Source organism: Acomys russatus, chromosome 19 (genome assembly GCF_903995435.1).
Source record: "Acomys russatus chromosome 19, mAcoRus1.1, whole genome shotgun sequence".
NCBI classification, from domain to species: domain Eukaryota; kingdom Metazoa; phylum Chordata; class Mammalia; order Rodentia; family Muridae; genus Acomys; species Acomys russatus.
In genome coordinates this window covers 14708520-14723203 of record NC_067155.1, presented here as the reverse complement: position 1 = coordinate 14723203, position 14684 = coordinate 14708520, and the positions used below count along the sequence as shown (strand labels likewise).

At 45.9% G+C, this 14684-nt stretch overlaps 4 protein-coding genes and 1 pseudogene across 5 annotated transcripts in view; 2 read left to right on the top strand and 3 right to left on the bottom strand.

Moving 5' to 3' along the window:
- LOC127203712 (zinc finger protein 235-like) overlaps positions 1-14684 on the top strand; it is a 301721-nt gene that overhangs the window by 198248 nt on the left and 88789 nt on the right. The gene's annotated exons all lie outside the window — the stretch shown is intronic.
- Positions 1-14684, top strand: part of LOC127203721 (zinc finger protein 235-like) — a 190191-nt pseudogene that overhangs the window by 113311 nt on the left and 62196 nt on the right.
- LOC127203716 (zinc finger protein 235-like) overlaps positions 1-14684 on the bottom strand; it is a 104821-nt gene that overhangs the window by 79682 nt on the left and 10455 nt on the right. The gene's annotated exons all lie outside the window — the stretch shown is intronic.
- LOC127203715 (zinc finger protein 235-like) overlaps positions 1-14684 on the bottom strand; it is a 176407-nt gene that overhangs the window by 151271 nt on the left and 10452 nt on the right. The window lies entirely within an intron of this gene.
- Positions 1934-14684, bottom strand: part of LOC127202939 (zinc finger protein 112-like) — a 55974-nt gene continuing 43223 nt past the window's right edge. The window contains exons 6-10 of the mRNA XM_051161782.1: positions 10933-11212; positions 10403-10434; positions 10085-10144; positions 8194-8320; positions 1934-3836 (exon numbers count right to left, since the gene is read on the bottom strand). Of these exons, the coding sequence (XP_051017739.1) occupies positions 1972-3836; positions 8194-8320; positions 10085-10144; positions 10403-10434; positions 10933-11212 (2364 nt within the window). The 3' untranslated portion in view covers positions 1934-1971. The remainder of the gene's footprint in view (positions 3837-8193; positions 8321-10084; positions 10145-10402; positions 10435-10932; positions 11213-14684) is intronic.

The window sequence follows — 14684 nt, the reverse complement described above, 5'->3', positions numbered from 1 at the left end:
CACAACAGTGACACATGTCCTCCAACAAAGCCACTCTTACTCCCACAAGGGGACCACCTCCTACTAATGTCATTCCTCACAGACCAAGCATTCAACACCATGAGTCTATTGGAGCCAAACCTATTCAAACCACCGCAATAACCAAACTGTGACACGTTTTCATCCATGCCGTATGAAGCAACGAACCCTCAGGATTTAGTAGCCAACAAGATTTATTGGCGATGCACAGCTGGGGTTATGGCTGGAGACATTTGCATGTCTCAGCCAGTTTCAGAACTGCTCCCTTGCGGAGGAGAGAGCAGTGTGCTTCATGTTGTTGGTCCTCTTGATTTCTTCATGTCTGCAGCCGAGATTTTCAGGCGTTCCCCCTCCCCCACCCCCACCCCCATCCCCCGGCCAAATCTGATTCTTATATATTTGGATGGGATCCACAGGTTTTGTTTCTCCTGGTGAAACAAATACAGAACCTCTTCTCCAGTGTAACACGTTTCCTGTGTTCCATTCCAAAGTTAGGATATCCTTACTACAAACAGGGTGACTTAGTTCAGTTGTTTTCTATACGCCAATGTCTCAGAAGCTGTTTTTTTTTTTTTTTTTTCTCATCAGCATTAAAAATATATATATAATTACTAAAGCATTACATAATCTATCTCTGGGAGTCTTTGTCACCCCTTTCTGTTTGTTAACATCGCTTTTAAAGTATGATTAGATCTCTCTACAACTGCTTGTCACGCAAGACTGCGTGATATATCTGTAATATGCTTTATATTATGACGTGCAAAAAATTGCTCCATTTTACTGGAGAGATATAATGAAGCATTGTCAGTTTTAATCAGTACAAGTGTTAATTCTCATAACTGCGATGACTTCAAAGAAATGCGTAATTACAGAATCAGCTTTTCAGAACTTAGAGCAGTCGCCCATTGATGTCCTGAATATGTGTCTATGGTATGCTGCATATGTTTTAATTTTCCACACGCTACAAAGTGAAATACATACATCTGCCAAATTTCATTTCTTTGGGTACCTTCTGGGTTCCTCCCTACAAGTAATGGAGTTTGGTTATATATAGTACCAATAAGACATTTTCGTATAAATTCTTTGGCTTGTTGCCAAGTGATACAAAAATCCATTTTTGAACATAGGTGTTGTTTTGTGTGTGTGTGAAATTGTGATGTTTCTCACATATTTCCTATTAATAGCTGATCAATTCCATCATTTTTTTATGCGAGAGCGTATAGTAGACATGTATGGCATCTGATATGTGTTATCGATAATGGATGATTTCTATTTCTGATCACTTGTTATAGTTGAATAAACAGTGAAGTTAATTTTGAATTATCCTGAATAAGTTCTCTTTCTGCATATTGAGAGTCAGTAACTATATTAAGAGATTCATAATCTAAAATTAGCATTAGGATGGCGTACAACTCTGATTCTGAGCTGAAGCATAAAGGCTTTGAATCGCTTTTCTTATTTTTCCTGACTAAAACCAATCAGTATAAAATGCAAGCACTTCAGGAATTTGTGTTCTTTTTACTATATGAGGGAGAATACAGTTAGCTCTTTTTATAAACTGAACTCGCTTGGTTTTAGAACATTAGTTGTTAATTTCTCTTAAATAGTTACTACAAGCTTTTTTCCAATCTTTGTTGACTACCCATAATGACATAATCCCAGCACTAGTGTGAGGAACTACAGTTTCTGTTAGTCTGTTCCTGACAATTGACAATTCTTCCTTTTATAATTAAACCAGAAACATTTTATAGAAAAGTCTTTAATTTTCTTTTTTTTTTTTTTTACACTAAGAAGATCCATTCTAAAATCCATCTTCCCTTTGCATAATGAGCCCAGTAGGAGAATGAGTTGAGGGGGAAATGCCCAAAAATATAATCTCTCTTCAAAGCATCTGGGTTTGGGGGAAGCTTTTAACAACCAGCACCATGGAGCCCACCTGACAGCAGAACAAACCTAGAGGTTCCCTGCAGTGTGGACCCTCCGGTGGTAGACAAGATGTGATTTCTGACTGAAGCCCTTACAGCAGATGCTGCAGATGAAGGGCCTCTCCCCGGTGTGGACCCTCAGGTGGGTTTGGAAGTATGAGGCGTGACGGAAGCCCTTCCCACAGTGTTGACACGTGTACGGTTTCTCTCCCGTGTGGACCTTCCGGTGAGCACTAAGCTCCGAGCTCCATCTGAACTCCTTCCCACACTCCTCACACTTGAATGGCTTCTCCCCGGTGTGCATTACCTGATGGACTTGGACATAGGCTCTCTGGCTGAAGGCTTTCCCACACGTGTCACATTTATAGGGCTTCTCCCCCGTGTGCACCCTCAGGTGGGACTGAAGGTTCGAGGACTTACTGAACCGCTTCTGACACTCGCGGCATTTGAACGGTTTCTTTCCAGTGTGGACACTACGATGAGCCTGCAGACTCGAGGCATGACTGAAGCCTTTCCCGCACTCCTCGCATTTATAGGGTTTCTCTCCTGTGTGGATGCTCTGGTGACTCTGAAGGCTCAAGCGCCAGGTGAAGTGCTCCCCACACACATCGCACCTGTACGGCTTTTCCCCGGAGTGGACTCTCTGATGGGCTTGAAAATTTGAGCTCATACTGAAGCACTTCCCACACGCATCGCAACGAAACGGCTTCTCTCCTGTGTGGATGCGCTGATGGCTCCGGAAGTTGGAGACTGAACCGAAACCCTTCCCGCACTCCTCACATTCATATGGCTTCTCTCCTGTGTGGACCTGCTGATGGCTGTGAAGGTTGGAATTTGAGCGGAAGCGCTTTCCACACTCGCCGCACTTGTATGGCTTCTCCTCAGTGTGGACTCTATGGTGCCGGTGAAGGTTCGAGCTGTAAATGAAGCGTTTGCCGCAGTCGCCGCACTTATACGGCTTCTCCCCAGTGTGAATTCTCTCGTGGATCTGGCGGTGCTCCCACTTCGTGAAGCCCTTCCCACACAGCTTACACTTGTAAGGCTTCTCTCCGGTGTGCACTCGGCGGTGGATTTTGAGATCCCACTTTCGGCTGAAGCCTTTCCCGCAGCTGTCGCACCGGTAGGGCTTCTCCCCCGTGTGCACTCTCTGGTGGTTCTGAAGGTTCGAGCTTTGGCTGAAACCCTTGCCACACATGTGGCACCAGTGTTGCCTTTTCCCTGGATGAGCGCTTTGTTGAATGGGGACACTGGAGCTATGGCTGCTGTCCTCGTGTGTACTACGTACAGGGGACTCCTTTCCTAAGAGAACCTGCTGATGGAGTTCCAGGCTGGGGCTGTCAATGAGGGTCTTTTGGTGCTTGCTGCACCCATAGGTCTCCTGTTCTGTGTAAACATGGTGCTGAGTGAGGGGTGATTTGGGAACAGGGACTTTACTGCAGGCGCCGCTGCTGTGGGCTTTATGCAGGATATTGTTATTATGGTGGGAAATGCAACTCAGAATGTCAACTCCTGAATCCAACAGCACTGCATTGCCTTTCGCCGGAGACTGCAGACACTGTTTCTGATGATTCTGCCTCTCGCTGAGATGTGTTTTGTTCTGAGAACTCTGAGCTCTCCCAGACGGAAATTTTTGACTTTCAGTATTGCTGGAAAGGTCACTTGGGAGACTCTCAAGGCCGCTGTCATAATCTGAGGCCCAGGGAGGTTCTTCTGCTCTCCCCTGGCAAAAGGAACTGCATTGCTCCAGGGAGTGAGAACCCTTTCCTTGAGTGTTTATTACAGCATCCGCAGTTCTGGTCAGTTTGTTGACCTGCAAGCATGAAAGGCGCCCCAGTGAAAGGCACCTTAATAATACTGCATGAAGAGTCTCCATCTTGTTTGGACTCTGGACTCCTGGAATAAGAGAGAACAGAAGGTGACATCAGAAAGGATTGGGACACTGAAGGTCTGAGTCCTCAGTTCTCTCTGGAGATGTTACCTAGACACCAGCGTCAAAGATGAAAGTTGGAGAGCTCTGAGCAACAAAGATCTACAAGGAGAGCACACCCTCAAGAGCAGGCCATGTTTTTACCATGGTAGAAAATTTAGGGTGAGCCCTGGAGTGAAGGCTCAAGGTCACCTTCAGCCTCTGCTGAGTACCTGCCTCGCTGCCCCCCTGTGTGGCTGTGCAGACTGATAACGGGAAGGAAGCACTTCTCAGTATCTGGGCAGTTTTACTTGAGGGATGGTGTGAGCTGAGGTAGACATGAGTGTGACTCCTCCCTGAGACTGGAGGAAAAACAGAAAACAAGACTTGTCCTGTTCGAAACTGTCTGCAGGTGGCATGAAGATCAATATGGTTTATCTGACTTAGAGCAAAGGTGAGAGGTGTAATTGAAAGGCATGGGGAAAAATTTTTAACAAAAAAAAAAAAAAAAGAAAAAAAAAAAAAGAACAACCAACTTTGCATTGCATCGGCTTGACCCATAAACTAAGTTATCATGGCCAAAAAAATAATAATAATAATAAATAAAAAGTAAAATTAAATAAAAAAAAAAAGTAAGAAAGGCATGGGGAGCTTTAGAGGCTGAGAGGAAGAGACCAGGTGTTCAAGGGTTCACAGAACAACAGAGGAAAAACAGAAGACACTGTCTACATCAAGGAAGTCACTGTGTTTGGGAGCACACCCAAGTAGGAGGCTGCAACAACTTCAGCACGCAAGCTCACCCGGAAGCTCTGAGAAGAGAGCTAAAGCCTTTAGATGGCAAGAGTCAAACCACGCCTGCTGATGAGGAAGGGCTTTCCCTGCTAAAAGGAGAGTGCATGTTTGGCCTGCAGCAAGTGGGCTCTCTTCAGACAGCTCTTCTCCAACCTAAGATTGTCACACTCACAGAGGAGCGGGGGAAGGGGTTCAGAAACAAAGGCAGACCTCTGTGGGAAGGACTGTAAGCTTTGTCACAGGTGAAAGCAGTCTTGGCCGGCTTTGCCCTTGGACACACCATGGATACTCCCTGAGAATAACCCTGAGATAGACTGGGTGGAGCCATACTGGGCCTGGAATTCAGGAAGGAGACCTGGGGACTCCACCTGGGCTATTGTGTTTCTAATCGACCCTCAATGGGAGAGGGAGACCTCCCCTTGTATGGGACAGACAGGCAGGTGGAAAGGAGAGAGGAGCAGCAGGTTCAGACCGGGCTTGAGCGCACATGGAAAGGAGAGAGGAGCAGCAGGTTCAGACCCGGCTTGAGTGCACATGGATCAGGAAGAGGATCAGCGAATAGACTGGACCAACGCGCAGACCAGAGACATTTAGGGACCCATCCCATGGAACGGATACCAGAAGGTTCACTCTTTTTTCCCTTTAACCTCGTTTCCCTCTTGTGTAAGCTAGTTGGGTTCTATAATAAAGTTTAATTGTTAAGAAACAGAGCCAGAGCCAACAGATCTCAGCTGCCAACTTACAGCAGCAGATGGCCTGAAGGTTGCAATGCTATCTGACAGGATGGCCTGAAGAAATAACAAAGGTTGCAACGCTATCTGACAGGTACCCCAGGGAGACAAGCAAACAAACAAATTATCTGAGTACAAACTATCAAGATGTGAGACAATGAAAGCAGACAACAGCTTCCGAAGCTAAAACAAAAACAAGTGAGGTAGGAGATCCAATGACCCTGGGGCGAAGCCTAGTGGCTTGAATGACACATCAAGAACCGTTTAATGTCAGTGATAGAAAGAGGAAGAGGAGTGAGGGGTTGCAGGTCAGCGGAGGGATGTTCTTGTGAAGAAAAGGGAAGGCTTTTGGGAGGATGGACATTCCTGCAGCTGCACAAGGGCCACGGGCTTCAAGGATCTGTTGTTAACAGTGTTTGCACTTGGGATTTTGGTGTATGTCGCCACAACCAAAACTACATCAACGGCAATGGGTTTGGTGGTTCTCGGACAACAGCGGAGGCCGGTGCCTGTAAACCTGCTCCTCAGAGCAAGGCCAGGAAGACTCCTGAGCAGATGAATACAGAATGGGGAGGGGAGGGGAGGAGAGGAAGAAGATTGGGGACGTGTGGCCAATGAGAGAATGAATGGCCCTCCACCAAGGAAGAGCAGTTTGGCCAGAGAGAAGTGACAATAGCTGAAGATACAAAGACAGATGCAGGGGGAAAAAAAAAGATTAGCAGAGCTGGGAGTGTGAGTCCCAAGTAAATGGGGTACCTGTCAGGCACTGTGGTCAACGCGTTTCACAGCAGCACTTGGGATGCTGAAGAAAAAAGTCTGGGCAAGTGTGGGTTACATAGCAAGGCCTTGCCAAAAACAAACAAACAAATGAACAAACAGAAAACAACTTTGTCGGAAGGACTGTAAGCTTTGTCACAGGTGAAAGCAGTCTTGGCGGGCTTTGCCCTTGGACACACCACAGATACTCCCTGAGATTAACCTTGAGATAGACTGGGTGGAGCCATCCTGAGCCTGGAATTCAGGAAGGGGACCAAGGGACTCCACCTGGACTATTGTGTTTCTAAACGACCCACAATGGGAGAGGGAGACCGCCCCTTGTACGGGACAGACAGGCAGGTAGAAAGGAGAGGGGAGCAGCAGGTTCAGACCGGGATTGAGCGCACTTGGATTGGAAGGAGGATCAGCGAACAAGCAGGACCAGCGCGCAGGCCAGAGACACCTAGGGACCCATCCCATGGAATGGGTACCGGAAGGTTCCCTCTTTTTTCCCTTTAACCTTTTTTCCTTCTTGCGTAAGCTAGTTGGGTTGTATAATAAAGTTTAATTGTTAAGAAGCAGAGCCAACACAACTTGATTTTACCGAGTGAAATGGGAGGCCAATGACGTGAGGCAGAGAGCGGCATCATGGGACCCTGGTTGTGGCAGGGAAGGTGCCTCCTACACGAGAACAGCAGCAGTGCTAGTCATCCTATGGCTGCACTTACATATCTGGGTCAATAACACAAGAAATGGGTTGTGCAAACTCCCTGCAGCTTAGGAAGGCCACCGAGGTGAGGCGTGTGGCAGGGGTATCCCTGCATGCAGGGCCCAGAGAGGCCAGCGTGTGAAGCTGTGAAGGCCAAGTGTGGACTGTCTTGGGGACCCCAAGAGGATCCAGATGCCAGAGCCGTGGGATACCTGCCGAGGAAAGCTGCTCAGAGGGAGCAGAACCAAACTAAGAGACAGAAGTGTGCTTCGGTCAACAAAGGTGAAGGGAGCTTGAGATCTGAAGAGTGCTTTGACCTCCGACACGGAGAGGCGGAGTTTGGAGTTTGCCTTCCTAGATTTGTTCTTGTTTTGGTCTAGTATTTCCTCACTGTGCTCCCCTTCCTCCCTTTCAGACTGGTATAGTCTGTGTCACTGTGTGTTGGATTCTGTGATCTGCTTGCTGATTTTACAGGGAATTATCATTAAGAGACTGCATGAGTCTCAGAAGAGACTTTGAACTTTGGACTTTCAAACAGGGTGGGGACTGTGATGGACTATGGGGACTTCTGTGGTTGGACTGGATGCATCTGCACTCTGATCTGGCTACAAGACTATGCGTCAGGGAGTAGAATGTGGTAGACTGAGTGAGAATGTTCCCCACAGGCTCACGAGTTTGCATGTTTGGTCTATAGAGTGTCAAGGCTTGACAGGGATCAGGAGGTGTGGCCTTGCTGGAGGAAGTGTGTCACTGGGTGGGCTTTGGAGTTTCAAATACTGAAGCCAGGCCCAGTGTCTCTCTCTTCCTGCTGATCCAGGTGTAGAACTCTCTGCTACCATGTCTGCCTGCACACTGCACACGTGCTATGCTCCCAACCACGATGATAATGGACTAAACCTCAGAAACAGTGAACAAGCCCCAGTTAAATGCTTTCCTTTATAAGAGCTGCCATGGTCATAAAAGACACACACACACACACACACACTCATACTCACAAAGAAATGTTCATAATTTTTTTATTTAGAGCACAGCATCTATGTGTAAAATGCAGCCTTAAAAAAAAATAAAATGGAGGCTAGAGAGATGGCTCAGCAATTGAGAGAAGAGGCTATTCTTCTAGAGGACCCAGATTGGGTTTGCTGCACCTGCATGCTGGTTCACAAACATCTGTTACTCCATTTCCAGGGGATCTAATGCTCTCTTCTTCCCTCTGTGGGCACCACAAATGAATGCGGTGCACAGACATACACACAAACAAAACACTCAAACATTAACGGCAAACTAAATAAACCTAAGTGGAAAGACAACAGAAGTGAACTTCTGACATTGCCAAGGGACACAGGACGCCATCCTCACCCACTGACAGAAAGTTCCTGAAGGTCTCCAGCATCACGTCATGGTACAGCTTCCTCTGGTCAGCATCCAGCAGCCCCAGCTCCTCCTCACTGAAGACCACAGCCACGTCCCTGAACGTCACCGCCTCCTGTGACAAAAAACACACATCACCCCAGTTTCACACCCAATGTCGCTAAGACCTGAGCAACTGTTTACACAGCGCCTATTGTCTTAGTTACGGTTTCTATTGCTGGGACAAAACATCATGACCAAAAGGCAAGGTGGGGAAGAGTTGAAGGAAGTCAAGACAGGAACTCAAGCAGGCCTGGGACCTGGAGGCAGGAGCTGATATAGAGGCCTTGAAGGGGTGCTGCTTACTGGCTTACCCATTCTGCTTTCTTATAGAACTCAGGACCACCAGCCCAAACACGGCACCACCTATAGCAGGCTGGGTCATCCTGCATCAAGAAAATGCCTCACAGCTGGATCTTACAGAGACATTTTCCAACTGAGGCTCCTTCCTCTCTGAGGACTCTAGCGTATGTCAAGTTGGTATACAACACCAGCCAATATGGCTATTCACCCATTTCCATGGCTACAGAGGGAGTTAAGGGTTGCGGGGGAGACAATGTTGCAAAGAAGTTGGTGCCTTTTCTGAAGCTGGGTCACTAGATCCACCACTGTTAAAACGGGAAGTCATGGGTTTCAGAGTTGGAAACCTGGCTCTATTCAGGTTTCAATTGCTCAATTATGCCTCCTGGGTGCTCAGTGGGCAGCTTCAAGGCTGTGCATGTGACTTCATCAGAACTCACGGGTCATTCAATCCCAGCATGTCTGTACACCTATCTGTGTGTCTGTCCTTTGCTCATTCCCTCATCACCCTACGTGGGTCAACCCTAGAAGCCACGCAGATGGTGGCAGCCAGACCCTCCCTGGTTACCCAGGATATGAGTGCTCAGGACGCCAAATGCAGGAAGTGAGGCTGACCAGTCTTCTGTGCCCGTGTGTACACATGTGTGCACACACGTGTGCATGCATGTGAGTGTACTTATGCACATGAGGGTGCACATGCCTGTGGGGCTTGAGGGTAACCTGTGGTGTGCTTCTCAGGTGCTGGCCACTTTTTTTCTTCTGTTTTGTTTTGCTTTTGAGTCAGGGTCTCTCAGTGGCCTGGAACTTGCCCAGGAGGCCAGGGTGGCTGCCAGTGAGCACCAGGGATCTGCCTGTCTCCATAGAGTCCTGGAAACAGCAGACCCCGCTTTAGCAAAGTAAAAGAAAAAGTCCAACTTCCAAAGGCTGTCCTCTGACATCTACATGCATGCGTTAGCATGCTCACAAACAATCCCCTCACATAATAATAATACAAAATTTTTAAAAAATCATAAACGACATGAGTAAGGAGAACTCATACTTATTTGTAAAATAAAATTAGGCAAACTGTGGAAAATGATTTCACTTTTAAAATGTAAGTGAACGTAAAGGTTTTTATTTTTAAATTTACGTGCATGCCATGACTATGTGTGTGTGTGTGCGCGCGCGCAGGTGTCCTGGGAGGCCAGAAGATGGTGCTGGATCCTTCGGTGTTACAAGTAATTGTAAACTATCAGGTGTGGGTGATGGGAACCAAACAGAGTCAGTGTTCCTAACTACTGAGCCCTCTTGAAGCCCAATTTCTCTACTTCAAAATCCATTTACCCTTTTTCATTTTCATGTCTGCAATATACTTTGAGCACATGTCCCCCACTATACTATGCTCTCTTATCCCTCCTCCTACCAAACCTGTCTTCTCAGCAACACCCCCTCACACTGTCACGCAGTCCAGTGCGGCTCAGCTGCACAGTGCTTGCCCAGCATGCAGGGTCCTGTTTTCAGTCCCTAGCACTGGGGGGAGTGGGGGAAGCCACCGACTTACCTGTGACTTGGTCATTGCTCTCTTCTTCTCTTTGACACAGGCAGGGCTCTGGGAAGCAAGCTGAGGGGAGGAAGGGCGTCATGAGAGCATCGCTAGGACAGTCAGTCCACATGGCTGCCTCAGCCTTCCCATCAGCCCCAAGCGCTGGCATTCCAAGTCTGTGCGCACAGACCTGGCTTTTCTACCCACTTCCTGTTAACCGGGAGTATCAGCCTGCAGATTACCAAGCTGTCCTTGCCTCAGCTCACTCACAGCAGAGAGTTAGGAAAGCCTGCATTCTGTATTTCCGGCAGCTTTCAGGGTGTGGGGCACACTCACCTTCACAAAGCTGCCTGTGGTGATGGGCTTTCCTGAAAAACAAGTCTTTAAGTTCCAAACTCTCCAAGGAGAGCTGTGCCATGACTGACCACTACTCTCAGAAGGGTCTGTATATTATGGTGGCTCTCTTAAATATAATTGTTTCTGTGCATAGGAGTGAAACACCCCTCTCTTGCTCTAAAAAGTTCAAATACTAGTAAACATTGCTCATCTGCAAAAACTCCTCAGTATCTTTTTCAACCTCCATAAAGACAGTGACTAATAAAAACCTAAACCCTCTCTAAGGAATGGGGAGTTTGGCCCTACGAGATGGCTCAGAGGGTAAAGGTGACTGCTGCCCAGCCGGATCACCTGATTTTGAGTCTCTGGACACCACAGGATGGAAGGAGAGATCAGATTCCCAAAAGTTCTCTCTGACCTCCTCCTTACACAAGCTGGGACACGCCCACCTCTCTAAGTAAATAATAAACAATTTTTTTTAAATCACATTTAAAAACCAGCGCTGCACACCACTTAAGGCGTCAGGGCACCGGCCTCCGTCCCCACAGCTCCTCTCCAGGCTCCCTGGGAAGCCAGACTCTCCCGGGGGCTCCACAAGCAGCTGAGATGGTCCAGGAATCCCGGGCAGCGCCGCCTCAGGCAGAGCCCAGCAGAGAGGACCCGGCCGCCGCCCCCGCCGCCCCGCTTCTCCCCGGGCCGCAGACTCGGTCCCCGAGGGGAGACACCGGGAGCACGAGCGCGCACGAAGGGCCACGGGACGACGCTCCAAGCTCTCACTTCACTAGAAACACTGCTAAAAAGACTTGCCACCTGGGAGCGGAAGCGACCTCAGCCACCGCTGGCGCCAAAACTACAGTTCCCAGAGTGCATCAGCGGAAGAGCTCTGCTACTTTTCCGGTACTACATTTTCCAGAAACCAAATTGTCATAAATTCTGAGCTGTTTTAACTAGAGTAAGGGAAATCGCTTTTTGGGAGCTCGCTTTCGTGTGTTGCTTTTCGGTTTGTTCATTTATGAAATGCCATGAAAGACAACAATGAATACCCTGTTGTTGATTTTATTTTGGGATTCCCGGAATTTTAGGCTTTCCTGAAACTCTGTCTGTAGACCAGACTGGCCTCGAGTTCCGAGATTCGCCTGCCTCTGCCCGGGGAGAGCTGGGATTAAAGGCCTGTGCAATCACATTTTCAGTCTATACTCTTTGGTTTGGATTGAGTGAATTCTATCATGTTGTCTGCCAGTTCAGTAATTTTCTCTTCCGTCATTGTTGAGCCCACTTAATTAGGGAAAAAAATTTTTTTTGATATTGTAATTCCTAGCTCTGTAATTCCCATCCAAAGGTACTGACCTCCCATCCACAGCTACGAAGAGTAATTCTCTTCCTAAAACTCAGACATTGGCATTAGACGCTTGTCTAATGCCAGTAGAAATTAAGGAAGACTAATTTTTCTTTTTAAAGACTTACTTTTCATGCTCTGCCTTCAAAGGCGAGAAGAGGGCCTAAGAGCCTGGAACTAGACTTACAGGGCTTGTGGTGGTCACTGGGAACCCAAACTAGGTCCTCTGCAAGAGCAGCAAGAGCTCTTAACCAGTGAACCTTCTCTCCAGTCCCGAGAATTTTCTTTTCAAGATAATGTTGACATTGAATTGTAATATATCTGAAGTGTTTGTAGCTATTCATTATCTGTTCAATCTAGGAAACATATTCTTATAATTAATTAAATTAGTACCTAACATGACCATGAGTTTAATTGTCTAACTGCTGATTTGCAGATCTTAATTAACCCAAACAGTATATAATAGAAGTTTTCAAAAGGACTGTGGAGGAATGTCTTGAATGGATGTAACAGCTGTCAATAAAGTGCTATTTAGCCAATAAACTGGGCAGAAGGATGGGAAAGGGAAGGCGGGACTTCCTGGAGAGCATGGTGGAGCTAGGATGGACAGTTAAGAAGAAATGGTTTACAGTTGAAAGGGATGGAGGGAGAGGAATGGCCAGAGGAGCACCATAGTGGCAAATGCTTGGGGTATATGTATCAGTTTAGAGTAGTTTTTTTAACCATGGTTTAGGATTAAACTAATACCATAGTATTAGTTTAGAATCTGCCCAGCATAGTGCTGGCAGCTTTAAAGTACACTTCAGACTCTGTGTCTTTTATTAGCCATCTTAGGCAGAACCGATACATTTTTAATGTAACAAAGGACTATAACTTAACAGTGCAATTTAAGAATGGAAAAGGTATAACAACAGCATACTGTAGCAAAATATAATCTTAAATCTGTATTAATATACAAATCTGTTCCCACGTAAAAATTTGGCTTATTAATTGTAGCCATAAGGTTATTGTGTAGTTTAAATGCTGATTTCTGTACCCCTCACATCTGGTTGCAAGCCTTGCTATGTGAATTTTCTGTTTTATAAACTCTGTTCCCCCTTGTCCCCCTTGTGCCCTGATATGTCAATAAAGCAGCTTACAACCAGTCAACAAGCAGGAGAGAGAATAGGGATGGACTTCCTGACAGCCAGGGCAGGAGGAGTTAGAAGAGGAGCCAGGGGATTCAGCCATGGGTAGAGGTCCAAGCAAGATCAGAAGGAAGGAGATGGAGCCGAGGAAAGCTACAAAGTGCAAGTATCACTGGGATGCTTGCTGGGAGGAAGAGGAAATAACATAGAGGGTTAAGAATAGACTGAAATGTCTCAAGATTATGTTGTAAAGCCTTATCAACAAATATAAAAGTCTCAATTATTTGTGTGCTAGCTGGGTTAAGAAATAAGCTAAGAGAAACAAACACACTTCAACAATTAATGGCCTTTAGTTTAAAAATGTATCCAAGGGCTGGAGAGATGGCTCAGAAGTTAAGAGCACTGTCTGTTCCTCCAAAGGTCCTGAGTTCAATTCCCAGCAACCACATGGTGGCTCACAACCATCTATAATGAGATCTGGAGCCCTTTTCTGGTGTATAGGCAGACAACTGTATAACTAATAAATAAATCTTTTTTAAAAATGAAATAAAAATGTATCCAACAATGTAGTGCATATAAACATGGTTTTGTTTTTATACCAAGTGTGGGATGTGAAACAGACTTGTGATAGAACATGTGATGTTTCTCCACTAGAAGAGGAACTGCCTCTTTCAGGGATATGGTCTTTGCCACCTGATAAGCATCCTAGTACTTTCTCTGAGAGGACTTGTTTCATTTTTTTGCACCTGGCTGCTGCACATCCAGGTGTCTAATCAAGTACTCTGGAGCTCTCGCCCTATAAACTGTGGTTCTTAAGAAACTGTTTTGTCTGAATGAATAGGACTAAGAATTGGCTCTGTATCCAGGGAGTACTTGTTTCTAAGTATAGATTGTATGTAGTTCCTGCCACACTTGGTATGTATCAAATGTTAGTGGTTGTTTTTAAATTATATTTGCAGTTTTTCCCATAACACAGCTAGCACCCAAATGACTAAGACTGGACTATTGTATTTATTTAATAAGCTTTATGGTACAACTGAGCAGTTTGAATCTATTTTAACTCTCTAAGTTAATATGGTTACCTCTTTGCTGAAATCCCCTTTCTTTGCTCCAGCTGCTCTCTCATGATGTCTCCTGGAGTTCTCCTTGTGGCTGAATCCCCGTATGCACTCTCACACACTCTCTCTCACTCCTCTCTCTCCCTCCCTCCCTCTCTCCCACCCATCCTCCCTCCCTCTCTCCCAACCCCTACCACCACCACCCCCAAAAGTACCATGGTTGGCAGGAAGTCCAGCCCTATTCTGTCACCTGCTCAGTCATTGTTAAACTTCTTTGTTGATGTATCAGGGGAGTAATGTTTACACATTAAGACTGGAGATTCTCAAAACAAGGATTGCAAACAAAAAATGGGGCACAGAAATCAGCATTTAAGTCTTTACAGAGTATATACTAATGTTATATTTTTTATTATGATATGCAAAAATGTTTTATTTTATTAGAGATGTATGCTGGAACATTGGTAGTTTTAATTGGTACAGTTATTCCCAGAATTGCCATAACTTCCAATAAATTTGTAATTATATAATTAGCACTTTAGAATCAAAAGCAGTTGCCTATTGAAATCCTGAACATGTGCCTACAGTTGGTGCATGTATTTAATTTTCCATAAAATGTGAAATGCATCACATCCATCTGCCAAATCTCATTTCTCTGGATACCTTTTGGGTTACTCTGTGCAAGTAATGGAGTTTGTTTATGTTAAAAAAAAAAAAAAAACAACTAACACATTTTATAAAAAAGTTCCTTGGCTTATTAAGTG